We start from the raw sequence: 24,989 nt of genomic DNA on the forward strand, positions 1-24,989 counted from the left end.
GACAATAACAACCCTCGGTCTTCATCCTCCGCAGACACGGCGACAATAGCAACACCTGGCCTCCCTCCTCCACAGACACAGCAACAATAACAACCCTCGGCCTCCCTCCTCCACAGACACGGCAACATTAACGACCCCCGGCCTCCCTCCTCCGCAGACACGGCAACAATAACAACCCTCGGCCTCCATCCTCCGCAGACACGGCAACAATAACAACCCCCGGCCTCCATCCTCCACAGACACGGCGACAATAGCAACACCTGGCCTCCCTCCTCCACAGACACAGCAACAATAACAACCCTCGGCCTCCCTCCTCCACAGACACGGCAACATTAACGACCCCCGGCCTCCCTCCTCCGCAGACACGGCAACAATAACAACCCCCGGCCTCCCTCCCCCACAGACACGGCAACAATAACAACCCCCGGCCTCCGTCCTCCGCAGACACGGCGACAATAACAACCCCCGGCCTCCCTCCTCCGCAGACACGGCAACAATAACAACCCCCGGCCTCCCTCCTCCACAGACACGGCAACAATAACAACCCTCGGCCTCCATCCTCCACAGACACGGCAACAATAACAACCCCCAGCCTCCCTCCTCCACAGACACGGCAACAATATCAACCCCTGGCCTCCGTCCTCCGCAGACACGTCAACAATAACAACCCCCGGCCTCCCTCCTCCACAGACACGGCAACAATAACAACCCCCGGCCTCCCTCCTCCACAGACACGGCGACAATAGTAACACCTGGCCTCCCTCCTCCACAGACATGGCAACAATAACGACCCCCAGCCTCCCTCCTCCACAGACACGGCAAAAATAACAACCCCCGGCCTCCATCCTCCACAGACACGGGAACAATAACAACCCCCGGCCTCCCTCCTCCCCGGACACGGCAACAATAACAACCCCCGGCCTCCCTCCTCCGCAGACACGGCAACAATAACAACCCCCGGCCTCCCTCCTCCACAGACACGGCAACAATAACAACCCCCGGCCTCCGTCCTCCGCAGACACGGCGACAATAACAACCCTCGGCCTCCATCCTCCGCAGACACGGCAACAATAACAACCCCCGGCCTCCCTCCTCCACAGACACGGCAACAATAACAACCCCCGGCCTCCGTCCTCCGCCGACACGGCGACAATAACAACCCTCGGCCTCCATCCTCCGCAGACACGGCAACAATAACAACCCCCGGCGTCCATCCTCCACAGACACGGCGACAATAACAACCCCCGGCCTCCCTCCTCCACAGACACGGCAACAATAACAACCCCCGGCCTCCCTCCTCCACAGACACGGCAACAATAACAACCCCCGGCCTCCGTCCTCCGCAGACACGGAGACAATAACAACCCTCGGCCTCCATCCTCCGCAGACACGGCAACAATAACAACCCCCTGCCTCCATCCTCCACAGACACGGCGACAATAGCAACACCTGGCCTCCCTCCTCCACAGACACAGCAACAATAACAACCCTCGGCCTCCCTCCTCCACAGACACGGCAACATTAACGACCCCCGGCCTCCCTCCTCCACAGACACGGCAACAATAACAACCCCCGGCCTCCATCCTCCACAGACACGGCGACAATAGCAACACCTGGCCTCCCTCCTCCACAGACACGGCAACAATAACAACCCCCGGCCTCCCTCCTCCACAGACACGGCAACAATAACAATCCGCTGAAAATAGTGAAAACCCTCTCACTCACAAGCAACAACAACAAAAGCCCCTACCTTCCCACCCATTCATAAAGAACTTACAGATCATACACCTGCCAATCGGGCACAAGAAAGAAAATGCTGATAATCTGAAGGAGACCAGTATACAGTCCAATCACATAAATCTCAGAACATCGAACTGTCCTTCCGTGACTCAGAACTCCTGCCTAGTTGAAACAGTGGCCCCCGCAGGGAGCGATCGCTGGCCTTTTGGTTCTGTTGGGAGCCATCGCTAATAGGTCCAGATGCCAATGGACCCAAGACCATACTCTGTCAAGAGCGCTCAGTGACTGGGACTGAACACCTTCACTTCAATGCTTCAATCTTCCTCGCTGATTTGAGATGGAGTCAGTAATGACCCTGCATCCCATCGTCGTATTTTTCCCCAAGAGTCAGCTTGTGTTCTCGGTCCTTTTCGGGTTCTCGCCTCTGATTTCCATGGGGTAACTCTCCGCAGAACATAGTGTCGGATCCTTCTATTGAGATGCAAACTGTACCGCACAGGCACCAACAGTTTCCATAACACAAACAACACAAAAACAACAAGCAGAAAAACTGAAATAATTCAAAAGATTTTCTACCTGTAAGATGTTGCCCAAGGAATCATTCGCTGGCACCACCTTGACTATTGAAGCTGGTCCTAATTACCTGCATTTGAAATATATCCTTCTGAACTATTCTTATCCATTTACCTGTCTAAATTCCTTGTAGATGCTGTAATGCTGTTTTAAGTATTAAATTTTCTGACCTTGGATCATCAGATTAACACCTGACAAAGGAGAGACTGAATTCTAAGAGAGTGTTTTATTTATCAAGAAACGGCACAGAAGAGGCCCATCGGTCTTTTGAGCCTTGCCACCCTGCAACCCTCCCCCCCCCCATTTAACCCCAGCCTAATCACAGGACTATTTCTGAAAACAAATTAAACTACTAATCGGTATGTCTTTGGACTGTGGGAGGAAACCCGAGCACCCGGAGGAAACCCACGCATTCACGGGTTGGGTGCACAGATTCCTCACAGATGACCTTGGAATTGAACTCTGAATTTCAATGGCCTGAGCTGTAATAGCGTTGTGCTAACCACTATGCAACCATTGACTTCTGATTCTGCCTCTGACATAACCCTTACAGCAAACTGCTGAGGGTTGAAGACTCAGCCAGCCCTATTGTGGGTACTAACCTCTCCAACATCGAGTATATCTTCAAAATGTGGTGCTTCAAGAAGGTGATATCCATCATTAAAGACTTTCACGATACAGGACATGCCCTCTTCTCATTACAACCATCAGAGAAAAGGGACAGGAGTCTAAAGACACCCACCCAATGATTTAGGAACAGCTTCTTTCCGTCTGCTATCAGATTTCTAAGCAGTCTGTGAACCCATGAACTCTACCTCATTAATGTGCACTGTCTATGCACTACTAGTTTATATTTAATACACATTTCTCATTGTTACTGTAGTATATTTTATATATTGTATCATGTCATTTGTATATCAGTGATTATAAACCTGATTCTGATTCTGATGACCATCCCTAATCCGACTATACTTCTCCAAATGTCTGTAAGGATGCTCTCTAATAGTTTGCTCACTGATGATGTGAGATTTATGAGTCTATCATTCCCAGCATTATCCTTATTACCTTTCTTGAAGAGAGGAATAACTTTTGCTACCCTCCAGTAGTCTAGACCAGGATCTGGCCAAAGTCTCCTTGATTGGTACTGTTAGAAAACCCAATTTAGAGACTGTACAGATTAGGGTCATTGCAGCAGATGTGAATGTTATCTGCAAGGTGAACAACTCAGCTGTTACAACACATTGTTTGTGAGCTGACTTAATAAAGCATGCGTTCAGTAGTACATATCGTGAGGGGCAAAGGTGTGCTCCCAATGTATGAAAGTTATTTCTGTACACACTTTCAAACAACACGCAGCTCGCTTCTTTCACCACAATCACCTGAACTTCATTAACTTTTCTTCTGTTTCCCAACAAATTCAGTGGGAAATCTTACTACACTGAGCTGCATGTCAGAAAAGGAATTAGCTCTTGTGATGTCCAACGCAGAGCTTGTAAAGAGACATTCTGTCTTATTGAGACTTTGTTTCAAGCAAGTGTAACAGTCAACAGCCAGAGAAAATTGCACAACACTCAAGAATAATTGCATCCTCATTCTGTCAATTTATCCTTGCTAACATGAAAGTTCAACTACAAAAGATAATTGGAACTGATAATGAGGGAACATTTTCTCCCTCGCTGACAAGTACCAGTGGTCTGGAATTGCAAATACTGGCTGTTCTCCTCCTGCGTTGTAAGTGTGCTAGAGGTTGACACCAGGAGTATGCCCACGCATCATTTGATACCCATACCAGTTTGGTTTTAATCCCCTTTAAATTGAGTGACCTTTTTAAACTTTTGCACAAAACTTGCTTGTCACGAAGTGCCATTGAATGTTTCACAGGGCAATCCGGCGGTATTCCAGTAAGCCACTATGTTGTTGTCAATCATGTACAGGCCATTCTGGTAAAGGCAGCAGATGTCTTCTCCTGAAGACAATGAGTGCAGCTTTAATCACAACTTGGTTTCATGGTCAACATTACCGTATTTGTTATTCCAGATTAAACTTGGAACTCACAGATCATTAGTCCGTGCTAGAGACATGGTCACTTTATCATTGTTCTTGCAGAGGGACGAGGAAAAACATTCAGCAGCTTCTCGTCATAATGAATTTGGGGAAATTGGGTTCCTTAATTTGACTATATAGCACATCAGAGGCTGAGTGTAACAGCAGACAAAATGACCCTTTGCCCCATCTAATGTGTGCCAGGCTAACCTCCTGCTTTGTCCTACCTGCATTCACCCAGAACACAGGCCTCCAGACGATGCTCATCCATCTTTCTTTCCAGACTTCTCTCAAATGTTATAATCAAACCCACATGCACCACTTCAACTGGCCGCTTGTTCCACACTCGCACCTCCCTTAGATTCTCCTTAAGAATTTCATCTTTCAGATGCCGACCAGTCTTCCAAATGATTTAACATGATTGCATTTACTTTGTGTTTTGTATCTGATGCTTTCAATTAGTAACCAGTTCCTCAGAAAGGTGGCAGGTGTCATTGAGAACCCCCATGACCCCGGGCATGTCCTCTGCTCATTGCTACCATCATGGAGGGGGTACAGGAGACTGAATGCACATGTTCAACATTCATTTCAGGATCAACTTCTTCCCCCTTGCCATCAGATTTCTGAATGGACAATGAACCCCTGAGCACTATCTCACTATCTTCCCTTCTCACTTTGCATTATTTAATTTATAGATACCTTCTTACTGTAAATTATTATTTTTATTATGTATTGCAATGTACTGCTGCCACAAAACAACGGATTTCATGACACATGCCAGTGATATTAAATCGGATTCTGATTCTGGTTCTAATGGTTTGACATTAAACCCACGGACAAAAGGTTGCTGTGGACAAGGGCTGGTATAGGGAGAAGTTACAGAGAAATGCGATTGAGTCTGGGTGTTGGGGCACTGAGGGATACATAGTTCAGGAAAAGGGGTAGTCAAATGTTATGACATTGAACTTCCTTTTTTCATGTTTTCACTCAGACACAAGAGATTCTGCCGAAGCTGAAATCCAGAGCAACACACAAAATGCAGAAGGAGCTCAGCAGGTCTCGCAGCATCTATGGAGGGAGATGAATAGTTCCTCCAGCATATTGTGAGGAAGTTCAAGTTCAGCACTACTTGGAATGGGACATGAACCCAATAAAATGTTGACTCAGAAGCAATAGTCACTAGAAACTGTTCCAAGCTAATAAAGCTACAGATAGTTTCTATTGAAAAAGATCCACACCACCCAGGCCATGCTCCTCTCATTGGGATCAGGATCAGTTAGTATCACTGTCACATGTTCTGAAATGTGTTGTTTCGTGGCAGTACTATAGTGCAATACATAATACAATAAAATACAATTAAAATGTATAAATTAAATTAAGTAGTACAAAAAGAGAGAAAAAAGATAGAAAGGAAGTGTTTATGGGTTCATTGTCTATTCAGAAATCTGATGACAGATGGGAAGAAGCTGAATGAATTGAAAACTGATTTGGAGTCATTTTGGTTTACATCTAACTTCATGGGTCCAATAACTGAGGCACAGCTCTGCTGATTGAAATGTAAGGCAAGCCTGTCCTTAAAAATAATATATTACTTATATATTGCCACCAACTGATTACATTTTAAAGAAGTAGATTCTGAACTCAAGGTATAAAAGAAAGCATTCTTATTGTGACAGGTATAAAAGGAGGTATGCATGATGTGATGAGTGCACGCATTTTGACAATAACGGTTTCACAGTTTTGTATGTAATGTAGAGTCCTTGCTGGAAATTCACCTTTATTTAGTAGTGCTAAGCACGTTATATAACAGCAGCTGTGTGCTCTACTCCACTTAGACATTTTTATTAATATTCATTCAAGCGTTTGGAATCTGCCTGCATTTACTTCCATTATTATTACCCTTTGAGAAGGTAATGGTGACAAACATCTTAGATCGATTAAAAATAATCAAATCTAACATGTTAGAGTCTATAGTCAAATGTGAATCAGATCATGTAAGGATGATTGACTTACTGAAGGGCAATAATGCACCATTTTAATACCAACCCATTGGTATGCATGGAATGGCCAAATTTTACTGCTGAAGGACAATAATGAAGAATGCAAGCTTTAATAATAACCCATTGATGCTATTGTGATTGTATTCCAACAGCACCTTGTTATTCTTTCCACACACTTGTCTGCTAACCAGATTTAAATTCCACAGCTGGCATAGTGGGATTTGAACCTGGATCTCTGGATTATTAGTCCAGGTCTCTGATTAATTAACTGCTGCACTACTACAAAAGTTTATAACAATACAGGCTGTTTAGCACCACTGATCAGGTGTGAACTTCAATACATTACACAGAATAAAATCTCTCAGTAAAATAAAATAAATCAAATAGAATCTGAACTTGGAACAGCAATTCCACACTTCAGTACCTAGCACTAAGAATGTCATTCAAAGCTAAGTGACATTTAGAAGCCATTCAATGAATTACAATTGAATATGATTCATCATTTAAAAAAAAATAACTCAATCCTCTGATGGAGAGCTTGCAAGGCACTATCAGTGCAGCATTACAAAACTCAGTTCTATCTCTAAAGTAGGAGTACCATGGGGAAATTTGAAGGCTAAGCCATATTGTCAACTCTCATGTTACTCTGCAGTTTTTTGGGGAGAAGCAGGATTTCAAAACAACACTGGAAACATGATGGTATGTAAATATTGTATACAAGACCAATCAGGGGTTCAAGTGCTTGAAAACACTAAATTAAATATTCAATTCACTTTACAATGATTAATGATTTATGTTATTGAATTAAGTCCCCTACCCAAATGCTGTCTTCCTGACGATACTGCTTCCAATTCCTTCCCATATCACTAAACATCAACTGGTAGCGTGTCACCCAGTCCGAACTCCCATAGCGGCCTTGAGTAGCTACTGCAGTGACCTCCGTCCTCTCTCCGAGATCCATCTGCAACCACTGGTATTTGTTAGATTCCAAAGGCGACCATCCACCAGCACCTTCAAAGAAACAAAGTTATTGAGGGTCAAATGAAAATTTATCTCTCTGCAAATCATTTAACATCTAGCCATGAGATATGGTGAGTGGATTTCTTCTGATCATAAGGCAGTGATGTTACAGCTTACAGAATGTTATATTTGGCTTCACCTTCTTTACGTTAATGTGCTGGCCATCATGCCATTACAGTACCATAATGGTTTTACAGAATTGCAGGATATTGACCCAAATATTATGGAAGTTTAAAGATATATATCTGTATCGGAAATGTGTGTGACTTACAAGGAATATTTTTGATTACATTTTTACATTATCGTTGCACTCATTTATTAGACATAAGAGCAGAAATCACCATTTGCTTATCAAGTCTGCACTGCCATTCCATCATGTCTGATTTATTATCCTTCTCAAGCCCATTCTCCTACCTTTTCCACATAACCATTGACACCCTGACTAATCAAAAACCTGTCAACCTCTGCTTTAAATATATCCAGTGACTTGATTCCACAGCTGTCTATGGCAATGAATTCCATACATTCACCACCCTCTGGCTAATGAGATTCCTCCTCATAGAGTCCTGATGAAGCACCTTGGCACAAAACGACACCTGCTTATTGCTTTCCATAGATGCTGCCTGACCTGTTGAGTTCATCCAGCGTCTTGTGTATCTTGCTCTGGTTTCCAGCATCTGCGGAATCTCTTCTGGTTATTGTTTCACTAATATTCTCCAGAGTTCAATGTTGATGGTTGATGCAATAATTTGAGGGTCTGGTCATGGCACACATTAACTCCTGCATTCCAGACAACTTTGACCCATTGCAACTTGCTACTACGAAAACAGGTCGACAGCAGATGTCATTACCCTGGCACTGTACTCATCTCTGGAGCATCTGAATAGTAAAGATACCTTCATCAGACTATTGTTTATTAACTACAGTTCAATGCTACTATTCCAAGTAAACGTTTCACCAAACTCCAGACCCAAGGTCAATGCCTTCCTCTGCAACTGGATTCTTGACTTCCTGACCAGCACACCACAGTCAGTAAGGACAGGTAGCAACACATCTGCCATGATTATTCTGAACACTGATGCTACATGATGCTGTATCCTCAGCCCCTACTCTACTCCCTGTACATTCATAACTGTATAGCATGGCCAGATTCTGCTGTAATTCTATCTACAAGTTTGTTGATAATACTACTGTAGTGGGTCTCATCTCAGGTAATGATAAGAGAGTACAGGAAGGAGATAAAGGACTTAGTAACATGGTGTTATGACAATGACCTTCCCTCAATGTCAATAGAAGAACTGCCCATTGACTTCAAAACAGAAGAAAGTGAAAATGCTCCTTTCCACGTCAACCACATTGAAATTGAGAGGATTGAGAGAGTCAAGTTCCTAGATGCGATCAACAGACTGTATTGGTCCAACCAATGTTACCAATATTTGTCGATGCACCATAGAAAGCATTCTGCTTAAATGTATCAAGGCTCGGTATAGCAACATCTCCATCACAGGAACCAACTCCCCTCCGTGGACTCACTATACTTGCTGCCTTAGTAGAGCAGGCAACTTATCAATGACCCCACCCACACTGGCTATTCCCTCTTCTACTGTCTCCCATCGTTAGAAGATACAAGAGCCTGAAAGTACGCACACCCAGGCTCAAAAACAGCTTTTATCCCACTGTTAGTAGACTCTTGTATGTTAAGATGGAATCCTGACCTCACAATCTACCTTGTTTTAATCTTACTCTTCCCTTACCTGCACCACACTTTCTCAGAAGCTTTTACACTTTACCTTGCATTGTTACTGTTTTACTTTGCACTGTGTAATGATTTAATCTGCATGAATAGTGCACAAAGCAAGCTTCTCACTGTGTCTTGGTACATGCGACAAGAAGAATTAAAAACGTGGACTAAGATGTTAACTGTCCTGTGCTATCATCAGTCGGATCATCAGCTGATCTGCCACCTGTCTTCAGGAGTTTCGGCCCGCTTATGATCAAGACTCCCTCGAGGTGGTGGGCCAGCAGTGCTAAAGCACCACCTCCCATTGGTGAGCTTAAAAATGTGGCATCTGCCCCAATCAGAGTTGTTGGTCACTTCCATCCAACAGATAGTCTACTCTTCAGGTGTCTATGCAACTACTGAAGGGTTTACAAAAGATGGATACACTGTTGGACTATCTGCCCCTCTGGATGTACTTGGTCCACACCCATGATGATCCTGTCTCTGCTGCCTCAGCTACATCCCTGCTGGTTGACTTGATCTCTCTTCTAGTAAAGCCAAGGTCACACAGCCACTTCTGGAAAGTGAATGCAATAAAGCCATGGAAACCTACTTCAAATGGTTAGCATGAGACCTTCCACCCTCTGTCTCTGCACTCTGATCTTGATTCTGCATACGTGGTTAACTTGCACTCATGGGCTTCATCGATGTTGTCTTCCCAGAGGACTATAAGTTCACCAATAACCACTTCTCTACTGGTGTCAGTCCAGCCGATTATATCTGGATGCAATGTGGTGAAAACTATTTGCTCCGGGAAACTGCCTTTCCCATCCAGGTCGGCCTTGACACACCAATCATTGGCTGAAGAAAGTATGCTTGATCGTGGGCCTGTGCTGTTCACCCTTGACTTGGAGCCTTCTTTCACAAATGATATGTGATGTTCGGTGCAGCATCGGGCATGAGATAAGTTGTGCTGCAGTACTCTCTGCTCAACCGCTTCTGTTACAACTTTGAGAACTCTGTTATGTCTCCAAGTGTACATGCCGCTGGAAAGATTGACTCTGCATGCACTCAAAATATGCTGAAGTGTTCCCTTCTCACCACAAGCAGCACACCTGTCTGTCTTATCTTCATACCAGGTGCTGAGGTTGGCAGGTGTTGGGAGCAGGTCATACACTGCTCTATATAGAAAAGAAATGCTGAGCGGTTCCATCTGCCACAGGACATTCCAAGATAGATGTCGTTGTTCAACACTTTCCCACCAGGTCCAAGCCCCTTGTTTGGTCAGGCCAGCTGCTTTATCTAACCTCTTCTCCTCTTCTACCTCTCGTATTTCATGTGTTACAAGCTCACGACGCTCCTTACCTGTAGACGATGACCACCACTTGTGGGTTGTCCATCCAAGTCCCTGGCGGCCTAGCTGAGTAGCCCCAACCGTCTCCTTGTGCTTCAGTCTAGACTCTGCCTCATCAACTGCTGCCTTGGCTGACCACTTCCTGCCTGATCTCACATCCAGCTGGGTGTTCTTGATGACAGGGTCTTTTGAGTCTCGAAGCATCAAGAATGATCTTACCTTGGCTACCTTGACCTCTTCAACAAGGGATTGCACTGGGATGGTAAGCTTTGTCTGGCTACTCTGGATTGCAATATTAGTGAGGCTGCTCGGTACTCCAAGCCACTTCTTCAAATACTTGTTGATCTTCCGTTCCATTGCCTCAACATGGGACACTGCCACTTCATAGACAGTTAGTGGCCACACTATCCGTGGCATCAGTCCGTACTGCAAGCACCACAACTTCAACTTGCCAGGCAAGCCACACTTGTCGACAGACATCAGACCTCTGCTGGTCTGTTCTCCTGTCTCTTGAACCCTCTTGAACAATAATAAACCAATACAAATGGTATAGGGGTTACCAGATTAGTTATCCAGAAAAGTATGGGTGCATCCTTTATCCCAATTCAAATCCCTTTATGAGAACTGTGGAATGAACTAATTGGTAGTAACTAATTGCTAATCTGGAACAACGATAATTTACTGTAGTAAGTGATGATTACAAAATACTTATAACACACATAGTAAAATGACAAGTTAGTTATAGATTGCCTGAAGAGAGTCGCTTCCATCGGATGTGTAGAGAGCTGCTTAACCAGTCACTCAGTTTTAGGTGGCTCACCAGGCTGAGTTCCTCCAGTGTTCATGTCTATTGCAGAGATCAGAGGCAATCCAAAGCAACACAGATCTGGTGATCACAAACACAAGAGATTCTGCAGATCTGGAAAGCCAGAGCAACACACACAAAATGCTGGAGGAACTCAGCAGGTCAGGCAGCATCTATGGAAATGAATAAACAGTCAATGTTAAGAGCTGAGACCCTTCCTCGGGACAGGAAAGGAAGGGGGAAGAAGCCAGAATAAAAATGTGGGGTGAGGGGAAGGAGGACCAGCTGGAAATTGATAGGTGGAACCAGGTGCATGCAAAAGGTAAATGGCTGGAGAAGAACGATCTGATAGGAGAGAAGAGTGGACCATGGGAGGAAGGGAAGAAGGAGGGGCACCAGCAGGAGGTGATAGGCAGGTGAGCAGAAGCGGTATGAGGCCAGAGTGGGGAATAGAAGAAGAGGGAAGGGAAAGGCAAAAAAATTGCCTGAAGGGAAAATCAATGTTCATAGCATCAGGTTGGAGCCTACCTATAGACGCTGCCTGGCCTGCTGCGTTCCACCAGCATTTTGTGTGTGTTGCCAGAATATAAATTGTTGTTCCTCTACCCAGAGGGTGGCCTCATCAAGGCAAAAGAAGCCATAGACCAACATGTCAGAACAGGAATGGGGATAGAAATTAAAATGTTTGGCCATAGGAAAATCCCATATTTTGAAAATTTTTTTGAGATACAGTGTGGAATTGTCTCTTACAACCCTTCGAGCCCTATGGCCCAGCAATCTCTCATTTGAATCCCAGCCTAAACACAGGACAATTTACAATGACTAAATGACCTACCAATTGGTACGTCTTTGGATTGCTTGAGGAAACTGGATCACCCAGACTGACCCCATGCGGTCACAGGGAGAAGGTACAAACTCCTGATAGGCAGTGACAGTAATTGAGCCTGGTCTCGTCTACTGTAAAGCAAGGTGCTAACCACGTGCCACCCGCTCTTCACAGACGGAGTGGAAATGCTGAACAGAGCGGTCCCCCAATCTACATCAGGTTTCCCCAGAACGAGAAGGACACCCGATAATAGGCAACCTCAACTGATTTGCAGGTGAAGTGTTGCCTCACTTGGAAGAACAGTTCTGTGCCATAAGTGGAGGTGAGGGAGGAGTTGAGTAGCAAGGAGTCCCATGAGGGAGGGGAGAGTAGACAAGGGAATCACAGAGGGAGCGATCCCTGTGGAAAGTGGATAGTTGGGAGGGGGAGGTTAAGATGTGTTTGGTGGTACGATCCCAGTGAAGATGGTGGAAGTTGTGGAGAATGTTGTGTGGACGGAGAACATATAGGATGGTAGGTGAGGACAAGGAGAAGTCTAATCACGGTCAAACCAGCAGCAAGATGGGGTGAGCGCAGACATCCAGTAAATGTGGGAGATATGGCTGGAGGCAGAATCAATGTTGCAGGAAGGAAAACCCTGTTATTTGAGGAAGGACGCCATCTCTCATGTCCTGGAAAGGAAAGCCTCATCCTGGGAATAGATGTGGTGGAGACAAAGGAACTGAGAAAGGGGAATAGCATTTTTATGGGAGACAGGGTGTGAAGAGGCATAGTCAAGAAAGCCCTGGGATCGGTAGTTTTATGAACAATGTTAGTAGACAGTTTGTCTCCAGAGATGGAGATGGGAAGAACAAGAAAGGGGAGGGAGATGTGAGAAATGGACCAAGTGAATTTAAGGGTGAGGTGGAAGCTGGAGGCTTGGTAAGGCTCGATAAAAGTTGATAAAATTGATGAGCTCAGCATGGGTGAATGAAGCAGCACCAATGCAGCACAGAAAGTGTTGGCGAGCATTGCTAAGAAAGGCTTAGAACATGGACTGCAGTATGTGACCAACAAAAAGGCCCAGCTGCAGCCCAGGAAGGTGTCCTTAGCTACTCTCTGAGTTTAGAGAAAGTGGGAGGAGCTGAAGGAGAAATTGTTGAGGAGGATGGTGGTGGAGGGGAACTGGTTGGGTCTGTTGCAAAAGAAGCAGAGATCTTTAAGGCCTTCTTTGTAGGGGATAGAGGTATATAGGGACTGAACAATGCTGAAAATGAGGAAGTCTGGGCAAGGGAACTGAAAGTAGTTGATTTAGAGCATGAGAAGGGCACGGGTAGGTGGCAAGGGACTGAACCAGGAAGGATAGAATGGAGTCGAGGTATGTGGACATGAGTTCAGTAGGGCAGGAGCAGTAAGAGGAGTGAAGGAGAAAGTAAGAGGAATTGCCCGACTGTTGCTGTCTGGCCTTGGCAAGGTAAAGGTCAGCCCACCTGACTAGAACAGCAAAACCTTGACTGCGGAGTTTGATGCTTCATGGTCAGGTTGGGATGGGTGCAGAGAGAGTGGACAGTAGTATGTTCTGAGGGGTAAATTTCGAGGAGGAGAGAGGAATGCCAACATCAAGCTGGTAGATGTCTCATCAGCAATTGGAGATGAAAAGATCCAGAGCAGGTAGAGAACCAGAGTGGGGTGTCCAGGAAGAACAGGAGTGTTGGAGATGCATGAAATATTATTTGCTGTTCAAGATTTCCCAGCACCTGCAGAATTTCTTCTCTTTAAACATTTTTCTATCCAATCTAACATCATCTATAAACTACGCACTAGGCATAATTTACAGCAGCCAAATAGTCTACAAGCTCTGCCATGGACAGTCCCAAATCCGTCAGTTAAAGGAGGCAGGTTAGGCATGAGGCTAACAATCCTCAAGCTTCTGAAGTGCCAACAGAAGCTCCAAAGACCTCATTTTTTGAAGAAGAAGGAAACCAAGAAGATAGGTTATATCTAGGGACAACTTGATAGACTGGCCCAAGACAGAGGACTTTGCTGAGCTGCTGCTGGGATCCAGTAGGAGTGATGTGATTAGGTAGGTAATGAGTTAACCAATCGGCACATCTTTGGGACGTGAAGGAAACTGCAGCACTTAGAGAATGTATACAGTCCACAGGGACAGTGTCAGAGGTCACGGTTAAACCTGAGTCCACAGAGACAGTGTCAGAGGTCACGGTTAATCCTGAGTCCTCAGAGACAGTGTCAAAGGTCACGGTTAATCCTGAGTCCACAGGGACAGTGTCAGCGGTCACGGTTAATCCTGAGTCCTCAGAGACAGTGTCAAAGGTCACGGTTAATCCTGAGTCCACAGGGACAGTGTCAGCGGTCACGGTTAATCCTGAGTCCACAGGGACAGTGTCAGAGGTCACGGTTCATCCTGAGTCCTCAGGGACAGTGTCAGAGGTCACGGTTAATCCTGAGTCCACAGGGACAGTGTCAGAGGCCACGGTTAATCCTGAGTCCACAGGGACAGTGTCAGAGGTCACGGTTAATCCTGAGTCCACAGGGACAGTGTCAGAGGTCACGGTTAAACCTGAGTCCACAGGAACAGTGTCAGAAGTCACGGTTAATCCTGAGTCCACAGCGACAGTGTCAGAGGTCACGGTTAAACCTGAGTCCACAGGGACAGTGTCAGAGGTCACGGTTAATCCTGAGTCCACAGAGACAGTGTCAGAGGTCACGGTTAAACCTGAGTCCTCAGGGACAGTGTCAGAGGTCACGGTTAATCCTGAGTCCACAGAGACAGTGTCAGAGGTCACGGTTGAATCCATGCATTCCACGGGGAGGATTTAGAAAAACTCCTTACAGATGACACTGGGATGAACTCTGAATTCTGATGCTCCAAACTGTAATAATATCATGCTAACTGTTGTACTACCGTGATGCCCAGTATGAGAAAATAAGACATACTGTAGCTGCAGAATTTGCCCATTTGGCCCATCAAGTCTGTTTCGCAATTTCATCAAGGCTGATCCAATTTTTATTTCAGACCTAGTCTCCTGGCTTCTCCTCGAGTCTCATCATTCCCTGACCAATCAAGAATCCATCAACCTCTGCTTTGAATATACACTGCTGCCTGTGGCAAAGATTTCCACAGAGTCACCACTCTCTGACTAAAGAAATTCCTCCACATTTCCATTCTAAAAGGACACCCCTCTATTCTGAGACTGTGTCCTTTGGTCTTAGTGTCCAGCACCATAGGAAACATCCTCTCTACATCTACTCTATCAATCCTTTCACCATTTGATAGGATTCAATTAGACCACCCCACATTCTTCTGAATTCTAGTGAATACAGGGTCAGAGCCATCAAATGCTCTTCATATGACAAACCGTTCAATCCTGGAATCATTTTTGTGAACCTCCATTGAACCCTCTCCAGTATCAGCACATGGGGCCCAAAACTGCTTGCAATAATCCAAGTGAGGCCTCACAAGTGCTTTATAAAGCCACAACATTACATCGTTCCTTTTATATTATATGTATATATCCTGTGCCTTCTGAATTGCTTCCAAAAATTTCAGCCATTGCTGCTCTGTTGTCATCCCTGCCAGTGTTCTTTTCCAATCAGTTCTTGCCAACCCCTCTCTCGCACCTCTGTAATTCCCCTTACACCACTGAAATGCTGATACATCTGACTTTAGCTTCTCCTTCTCAAATTGTAGGGTGAATTCTATCATCTAATGATCACTCTGGCTGAAGGGTTCTTTTACCTAGAGCACTCTAATCAATTCTGGCACCCAATCCAGATTAGCTGAACCTGTAGTGGGCTCAACCACATGCTGCTATAAAAAGCCATCTCAGATGTACTCTAGAAACCCCCCCCCCCTCCTGGAATATAGCACCACCCTGATTTTCATGAATCTCCTTTCAACCCTCTCCTGTATCAACATATCCTTTCTAAGATAAGGGGCCCACAGCTGCCCTCAATACTCCAATGAGGCCTCACTAGTGCTTTATAAAGTCTCAACATTGCATCCTTGCCTTTATATCCTAGTCCTCTTGACATGGGTAGCTAACATAGCATTTGCCTTCCTCAACATGCAAATTAACCTTTAGGGAATCCTGCGCAAGAACTCCCAAGTCCCTTTGCACCTCAGTTTTTTGTACTTTTGCTTCATTTAGAAAATAGTCAACTCTTTCATTTCTTCTACCAAAGTGCATGACCGTACACTTCCCGACTGCATACAACATGACGGAGGAACAGCCGATGTGCAAAAGACAATAAATTGTGCAAATACAAGATGAGTAAAAAAACCTCATAATAATAATAAATATAGAAGCAACAAATATCAAGAACATGAGATGAAGAGGCTTTGAAAGTGAATCTTAAGTTGTGGGAACATTTCAGTGTTGAGGCAAGTGACATTGAGTGAAGTTATCCTCTCTAGTTCAAGAGCCTGATGGCTGAGGGGTAATAACTGTTCCTGAACCAGATGGTGTGGGTCCTGAGACTCCTGTACCTTTGGCCTGATGGGAGCAGTGAGAAGAATCTATGGCCTGGATGCTGGGTATGGGAGTGGGGGTTTGTTGACAATGAATGCTACTTTCCTGCAACAGCAGTCTGAATGGACGTGCTCAATGGTGGGGAGGGCTTTACCCATAATGGACTGGGCCGTATCCACTACTTCTTGTAGAATTGTTTTAATATTTTCCAATGTTTGCACAAACACCAGAAGAAGAGCCATGGAATGTCTCAAGGGAAAGTAACACCAAACACAAGTATGACATTCAGAAATTACTTTCTTCTTGTTTTATCAGTTAAGTATCTGCAAACTCTAATGGAAATGTTGTGTGCAGACTGCCCCAATACCCCTTTACATTATATTGGTTGCTAACACGTGCAACACATTTCCCTGAATATTTTGAAGTACATGTGATAAATAAATGAATCCATCTCAGAGTGAATGATTGGCCTGTCAAACAAAAACTCCTGAGATTATTGATAATTTTCTAATCCATAAATGAATTACACTACGGAATTTAACAACGGATCTTGCGTTCAAAAGTAGCAAACAAAGAGCCATTTTACATTCAATATTCTGAAAAGAACTGCCAACAATCATCAATGAATATGCAATTTAGTAATATCATCTTCTTTCAATACAGTATACACAGGGGCCCATCTGAGATAATGTCTGAAATACTCCATTATAAGTGATGTCAAGCTGTATGAGAAATACCACTATGGAAGCAAGATCTCCCGATTTTCATTTACTTACAGAAATGGGCCTTCTTTGAACACTGACCATTTGCACTGAGTAAGTTTTTCCTCTCACATCGCCATTCACTTCCTGAGTCTCCTGCTACCCACCCATACAGGTTGGATTTACAGCAGCTAATGAATACTCAAACCTGCACAGCTATGGGGTGTGGAGGGAAGCAGAGCAACTGGAGGAAATCCATGTGGCCACAGGAAGGTCAGGGAAACTCCACACAGATAGGACAAAGCATCAAAATTCAAAGTACATTTATTAACAAAGTATACAACTTTGAGATACGTCTTCTCATTGACAGCCATGAAACATCTCCATTCTAAAAGGACACCCTCTATTCTGAGGCTGTGTCCTCTGGTCATAGACTCTCACACCATAGGAAACATCCTCTCCACATTCAATCTATCAGGCCTTTCAACATTCAATAGTTTTCAATTAGGTCACCCTTCATTCTTCTGAATTCTAGTGAATACAGGCCCAGAGCCATCAAATGCTCTTCATATGACAAGTCTTTCAATCCTGGAATAATTCTTGTGAACTTCCTTTGAAAACTCTCTAATTTCAGTTTCAGTTTAAGGTAATGGTCCAAAACTGTTCACAATACTCCAGGTGAGACCTCACCGGTGCTTTATAAAGTCTCAGCATCACATCCTTGCTCTTATAGTCCTGTTGAAATGAATGCTAACATTGCATTTGCCTTCCTCAGCACCAACTCAACCTGTAAATTAACCTTTAGGGAATCCTGCATGGGGACTCTCAAGTCCCTTTATACTTCAGATTTTTAAAAATTTAATTCTTGTTTAGAGAACACTCTATACATTTATTTCTTCTATGAAAGCAAATAACCATACATTTCCTGACACTACATTCCATCTGCCCATTCTCCTAATCTGCCTAAGTCCTCTTTAGCCTCTTTACTTCCTCAAAACTCTTGCTCCTGTACCTATCTTTGTATCATCTGCAAGCTTTGCAACAAAGCCATCAATTCTGTCATCCAAGTCATTGGCATATAACATAAAGAAAATCAGTCCCAACACAGACCCCTGTGGAACAGCACTAGTCATCAGCAGCCAAGCAAAAAGGCTCCCTTTATTCCCACTCTTTGCCTCCTACCAATCAGCCACTGCTTTATCCATGCTAGAATCCTTCCTGTAAAACTATGGGCTTGTAGCTTGTTACTGTGTGACAGAACTGGGCTATATTCAAATTGGAGTGGATTGTATAGAAAAAAAAGTATTGTTTTGTTTTAGCTAATTTAGAGCAGGGGTTCCCAGGACATCCCTTCAGAATAGAGATGAGGAAGAATTTCTTTACCCAGGGGAGAGTGAATCTGTGGAATTCATTGCCACAGATAGCTGTGGAGGCCGAGTCATTGGGTATATTTAAAATAGAGGTTAATAGGTTCTCAATTAGTAAGGGTGTCAATGGTTATGGGGAGAAAGCAGAAAAATTTGGTTGAGGAGATTAATAAATTAGCCATGATAGAATGGCGAAGCAGACTCAATTGGCCAAATGGCTCAATCCTGCTCTCTATTTTATGGTGTTGCACTGAGGGTTCTACGTTAGAAAGCATGGGAGAAAAGGGGAACCTGTTGTTGAATATAGAACACAGAAAATCACATCAGAGGAATAGGCTTTTGGTCCATGGTGTCTGTGCCAGCCATGATGGCATTGTGTTTCCAAACCTTTCTTCTTTCTGACCCTTTGTTGAGTCGACATAGACAGCTGGAGATATTGTAGCATACAGTTCTACAGAGCTGAAAGTTAGTGATAAAAGAACAAATGTAGGGAATCAAGCAGTTGAACTTGCACTCTGTTTAATGGTAAGTCAAAGCTATACTCCATTGACCTCTGTGCCTTGTCAACATTATCCAAAAAATTACTATCAATCTCAGTTCAGCAAATGTCAAGTGGAATTTTGGTTTCCATTGACTTTGGCAATAAATATCATCCAACAATAAAAACTTCAATAATTCCAATACAACCTCATCCATCTTGAATGAGCTGCTAGAGGTAGTGGTTGAAGCAGGTACAATAACAACTTTTTAAAAGACAGTTGGACAAGCATATATATTGGAAAGATTTAGAAGGCTATTGGCCAAATTCTGGCAAATTTATGGAGCATCTGGGTCGGTATGGACCAGATGGGCTGAAGAACCTGTTTCCATGCTGTCAGATTACAATGCCTTTGATCAATCCGCTAATTAACTTCCACATCAAATGACGTCATCTAACAGTGCTGTTTTACTTCATGAAGCACAGATAAACATGTCAGACAGAAACCACTGGAAAAGTCTAGGTTCTCAAGGTCACTGTGACAATTACAAAGAACCATTGAATAGAAAAGGACCCAATTCTTAAAAGAACTTCATTTTGTAGATGAGTTCACCTTAAAAGTATGCCTTACATGACTTTTCAAACCCTTGTCTCATCAAATAGAAATAAAGAAGAGAAGAACTTAAAATATGGAGTTGAAAGTAAAAGCATGGTTTAAGGGGTAAAAGAAACTTAAAGCAGTTTTGGTCAGTGAGTCAGTGATTGAAAAATGCTTTCAGCATACTTTGAAAATCTACTGAAATTTTGCAGAATTGACTGATCTTCTCTTGTGTCTACTACAAATGCTAACAAACCATTATTTTGGAGCAAATTTTGAGCTGAACTGCTTGCTCTCATGAGCTCTGAAATAATAACCTATTGATCATTATTTGTATTATCTGTGTCTGAGTAAATCATCTGACAGTGTAAGCTCCCTCAGGGTCAAAAGGCTTCAAAAATGTTTGGCTATAGGGATGAAATGGCCCAAAGAAATTACTCTGTGGCCAGAATGTTAATGCTTAGTTGGCCAATGTACAATTCCAATATTCATGCCTAAGTCAGGTTGATCTTAGGAAGGGCGAGGCATTTGTAGTAGGGGAAAGAATATTGAGAGTAAATTGCAACATAGATTGTGCTAACGTGTTAACAGGGAACTGCAGACAAAGTTTAAGAGACATGGAATGCAGCAGCGATGACAGCCAAGTTTCAGGAAGATAATTAGTTACATTATAGCGTGAACCCATTGTTGTAACAGAAAATTGTTTTTATTTATTTATTGAGCTACAGTCCAGCACAGGATAGGCCCTTCTGGCCTTTAGAGCTGTGCCTCCCAGCAAACCCTGATTTAACCCCAGCCTAATCACAGGACAATTTACAATAACCATTTAACTTAGAAGCCAGTACGTCATTGGACTGTGGGAGACCACCAGAGCACGCAGAGAAAACCTACATACAGACTTCTTACAAATGATGTTGGAGTTTAACTAGTACCTCTGACACCCCGAAATGTAATAGTGTTGCATTGCTACCCAGTTTAGTTTACTGTTAACCAGGTTAAATGTGGACAATCATTTTATTCAATTATCAGTGCCTTGTATGTTACTTAATTAAGTCTTCCCATAATCACTATTCCATTATCAAAGCCCAGTTTTAATGTCAAGGACTTTTAAAGATTAGACTTGCTTTATTTGCACAGATACATTGAAATATAGTGAAATGCACCATTTATGTCAATGGCCATCACAGTTTGAACAGGCAGTCCATTAGTGTTGCCATATTTCTTGTGCCAATACAGTATGCCCACAACTCACTGACCCTGGATGTATGTCTTTGGACTGTGGGAGGAAATCAGAGCACCCGCAGGAAACCCATGTGGTCACGGGGAGAATGTACAAACTCCATACAGACAGCAAAGGGAATCGAACCCCTATTAGTGATCACTCATGTTGTTAAGTGATTATGTTAACCCCATATGCTATCATGCCGTGTTAATCAGTTTCTGTGTAATCTCTTCAACTGAGAACACAAAAGCTGTACCAAATTCACTTTCAGTTTTGAATGATTTCCTGCTGTGCACAGTTTTAGCAAATTGCCGGTTATTTTGAACACCAAGTCCACGTGGCCTTTCAGTTTGCTCCTGCACACAGGGGATGATAGATATCAGAGGAAGTATCAGAAATGTCATCAGTTGAGATGGCATATGTCCCTTACCGTCCCTTCTGTTCAGCTTTGCGTAGCCGGGGCTGTGGCTGCTTGAGAACTCTGAAGAGGAATTGAAGGCCCAGCGAAGCAAGTCCGACACCAGTTGACTGTCACAGTTATCTGTCAGATTGAGAACACAAAGCATATGTTTCACTTTTTATTGATGTACAACTAAGAAATCTCAAAGAGAATTATTGCTGCCATGAACAGACATAAAGCAAACACTTTCACCTCTCTTCCAACTAAAATATTAGACTATATATGTACCTCATAAACTTATGTATCCGTAATATAATCTAATTCATCTCCAGTTCAAGCTTTCAACATGTGGGAGGGAAGAGTTAGATTGATCTTGCAGTACATTAAAAGGCTGATACAATATCATGGGTCAATGGGCCTGAGCAATGCTGTAGTATTCTATCTACGATGTTCTTTGTCCATGTTACGTCCGAACTTAATTACACTTGTGCTTTACTAAACTGCCTTTCACTTTCCACCATCCATGCACCTGAGTTTGTGGTCACACCTAACCTCTGATTCTGAGCTCAAGAGCTATAATAGTACCTGAGCAACTAACCATTCTTAGTGTCACTTGCAAGTCCCTTCACAGTCTTGACTCTACTCCTTATGATCCACCACACGGATCAACCTTATTTGAAAGAACAATTTGGCTCCAGTGCTATCTCCATTTTTCCTCCATTCCCTGCACATTCATGTGCCCATGTAAGAGCCTCTTAAGCACCTCTATCATATTTGTTTCCACCACCATACTAAGCAACAGTTTGCAGGCACCCACCACTCCCTGTAAAACCCTGCCTAATACATCTCCTTTGAACTTAACATTTCTCACCCTAAATGCATGCTATTAGGTATTTCCATTTTGGGGGAAAGATACAGTCTTTTACTCTATCTATGTCTCTCATAATCTTACACACCTCTATCAGATCTCCCCTCAGCCTCTGCCACATTAGAGAAAACAACTCAGGTTTGTCCAACCTCTCATTATAGCACAAGCCCTCTAATCCAGGCAGCATCCTGGTAAACCTCTTCTGCAACCTCTTCAAAGCCTCCACTTCCTTTCTGTAAGGGGGCAACCAGAATTCAATGGAATCCTCCGGATGCAGCCTAACTCAAGTTTTAAAGAGCTGCATCAGAATTTCCTGACTCTTGAGCTCAGTGTGGCAAGTATGCCATTGGCCTTGCTTGCCACATTATCAGCCTGTGTAGCCACTTTCCAGGAGCTATGGACTGCACCTCATGATCCCTCCGCACATCAGCACTGATAAGAGTCTTGCCATTACCGCTGTACTGTTCATTTATCTGTGATCTCTCAAAACACAACACTTCATATTTGGCTGATTTAACTTTGTTGGCCATGTGTGGAAATGATCTGTATTGTCCTGTATCTTTTGGCAATTTACATCACCAGTCTTCGTATCATCAATATTCAAATTTACCAACCCACCATCCTACGTTTATACTTTACAAAAAGCAGAGGTCACAGTGCAGAACCACGTGGAACACCACCAGTCATGGACCTCCAGCCAGAACAGGTCTGACTGATCACTTCCCTCTGTAAAGCCAATTCTGAATCCAAATGGGCAAGTCACTGTGGATCCTATGCATCTTAATCATCTATTCAGTCCTACCATAATCAACCTTGGCAAACTCCTTACTAAAATCCATGAAGGCCACATCCACATCAATTTAGCTTTATCACTCATCTTCGTCACCCCATCAAAAAGCCCAATCAAGTTAGTAAGTTACGACTTGCTTCAGTCAAAATTTCATTGTTTGGCCCTAATTAGGTCATCACTTTCTAAATGATCACACGTCCTGCCCTTAAGAATTCTCCACAATAGCTTCCCAACCTTTCAAGGGTTTGTTCCCTATAACTTCCAGTATTATCCTTCTTTCCTGTCTCAAATAACAGAATAATATTAACTAATCGCCATCCTCCAGGAACTTGTCTGTGGCTGGAGAATGCACAAAGATCAAAGGCTCTAACATGTGAGCATATTCTTCACCTTTGGACATTTGCCCTCTACAATTTTAATCCCCTCTTACATTCCTTCCCTAATTCTGTGAACACTTCTTGCCTTTCCCTCTTTAAGATGTTCTGTAAAACATACTTCTCTCTTCACATGGTTGGCAATTAAATTTTGTTTGATAGAATTTCCGTTAAGCACTCTGAGAGTTTATATTGTGCCAAAAGTGCAATCAAAATTCAATGCTTTCACTGATACCTGAGCATAGTGGTTACATTCATCCAGTCACATGAATAGAATAAGGTTTACAATTACATTGCCTGCACAGAATATCCCAAAGCAAGTTACTGCAAATGAAGCAAAAGACAAAATGTGAGAAGGCAGTTAAAAGTTTGGGTTATCTGTAATGAATATAAGTAGAACATAAAATATAGAACAGTACAGCTCAGTACAGCTCAGCCCTTTGACCCACAATGTTATGCCGACCTTTTAATCTACACCATGATCAATTTAACTCTTCCCTCCTACATAGCCTTTGTCTTTCATCAATGTGCTTATCTAAGAGTCTCTTAAATGTCTGTAATTTATCAGTCTCCCAACACAAGCCCAGGCAGTGCATGCCAGGCACCTACCACACTGTATAAAAATCCGGACGCTCTGATATCTCCCCTAAACTTTCCTTCACGCACTTTAAAAGGATTTCTGGTATTAGCTACTGCCATCATAGACTATCTACACTATCTATGCCTCTTCCAACCTTGTACACCTCTATCAAGATGCCTCTTATCATTTTTCACTGCATACAGAATAACCCCAGATTGCGCAGTCTTTCCTGATAATACTGATGAAGGGTCTCGACCTAAAATGCCGATTGTTGCTCCAAATTCCAACATTTAAACTCTCTTGTGTCTTCATTAATGCAGAAGTGCTTTTATATCAATGTGTCTCTGTATGTCTAGAAGATTGCTAAGCTTCATGTCCCTAGGAGAGAACATCATCAATAGATTGTTCTGGTCCAACCACCTTGACATTATGACCAAGGAAGTTAGACAGCTTCTATCTAAGAAAGGTTAACAGTTCTCTAGTATGATACAATGGCTTCTTGACATCTCAGCTTTCCTTGTTATGAAGAAAGCCCTTAACTCTGAGTGGAGTCATCAGGACACCGTCGTGATGGCGTTTTTTTTTAGCCGGCTTTCTTCTTTTTACGAGGCTGAGATGCTGGCTTGACCCAGCACAGATGGAAAGTGTGCAAGGGAGCTGGCTGGATTTGAACACCAGAGCCTTCACTCCAAAGTCCAGTACTGATGCCACTATGCCACCAGCCAGCTTCCCTTGTTATGACCTTGCACCTTATTGTCTACCTGCACTTAACATTCCCTGTAAAACTTTAAACAAACTCTAACACTTTATTCTGCATTCTGTTATTGTTTTACCTTGAACCAAAACCTCTTGACAGGATGTAGAATTACTCCTTGCTATGATGACTCTGAGAAGAACATACAGTGATTACAAAAAGTACTTACTCCCCTTGGAAGTTTTCATGTTTTATTGTTATATGACATTGAATCACAGTGGATTTAATTTGTCTTTTTTGACACTGATCAACAGAATAAAGACTTTTGTCAAAGTGCTCACTGGTATCTCTTTTGGGTTACACC

General features: G+C 43.4%; 1 protein-coding gene across 1 annotated transcript in view; it reads right to left on the bottom strand.

Annotated features, from left to right (window-relative positions):
- The window catches only part of LOC132394766 (contactin-associated protein-like 5), a 1,222,641-nt gene extending 1,200,721 nt beyond the window's left edge, over window positions 1–21,920 (bottom strand). Inside the window, exons 1-3 of the mRNA XM_059971174.1 lie at window positions 21,905–21,920; window positions 21,350–21,460; window positions 7,174–7,367 (exon numbers count right to left, since the gene is read on the bottom strand). Coding sequence (XP_059827157.1) covers window positions 7,174–7,367; window positions 21,350–21,460; window positions 21,905–21,920 — 321 coding nt within the window. The remainder of the gene's footprint in view (window positions 1–7,173; window positions 7,368–21,349; window positions 21,461–21,904) is intronic.
- Window positions 21,921–24,989: the final 3,069 nt, after the last annotated feature.

This window comes from Hypanus sabinus, chromosome 5 (genome assembly GCF_030144855.1).
Source record: "Hypanus sabinus isolate sHypSab1 chromosome 5, sHypSab1.hap1, whole genome shotgun sequence".
In the NCBI taxonomy this organism is placed as follows: Eukaryota; Metazoa; Chordata; class Chondrichthyes; order Myliobatiformes; family Dasyatidae; genus Hypanus; species Hypanus sabinus.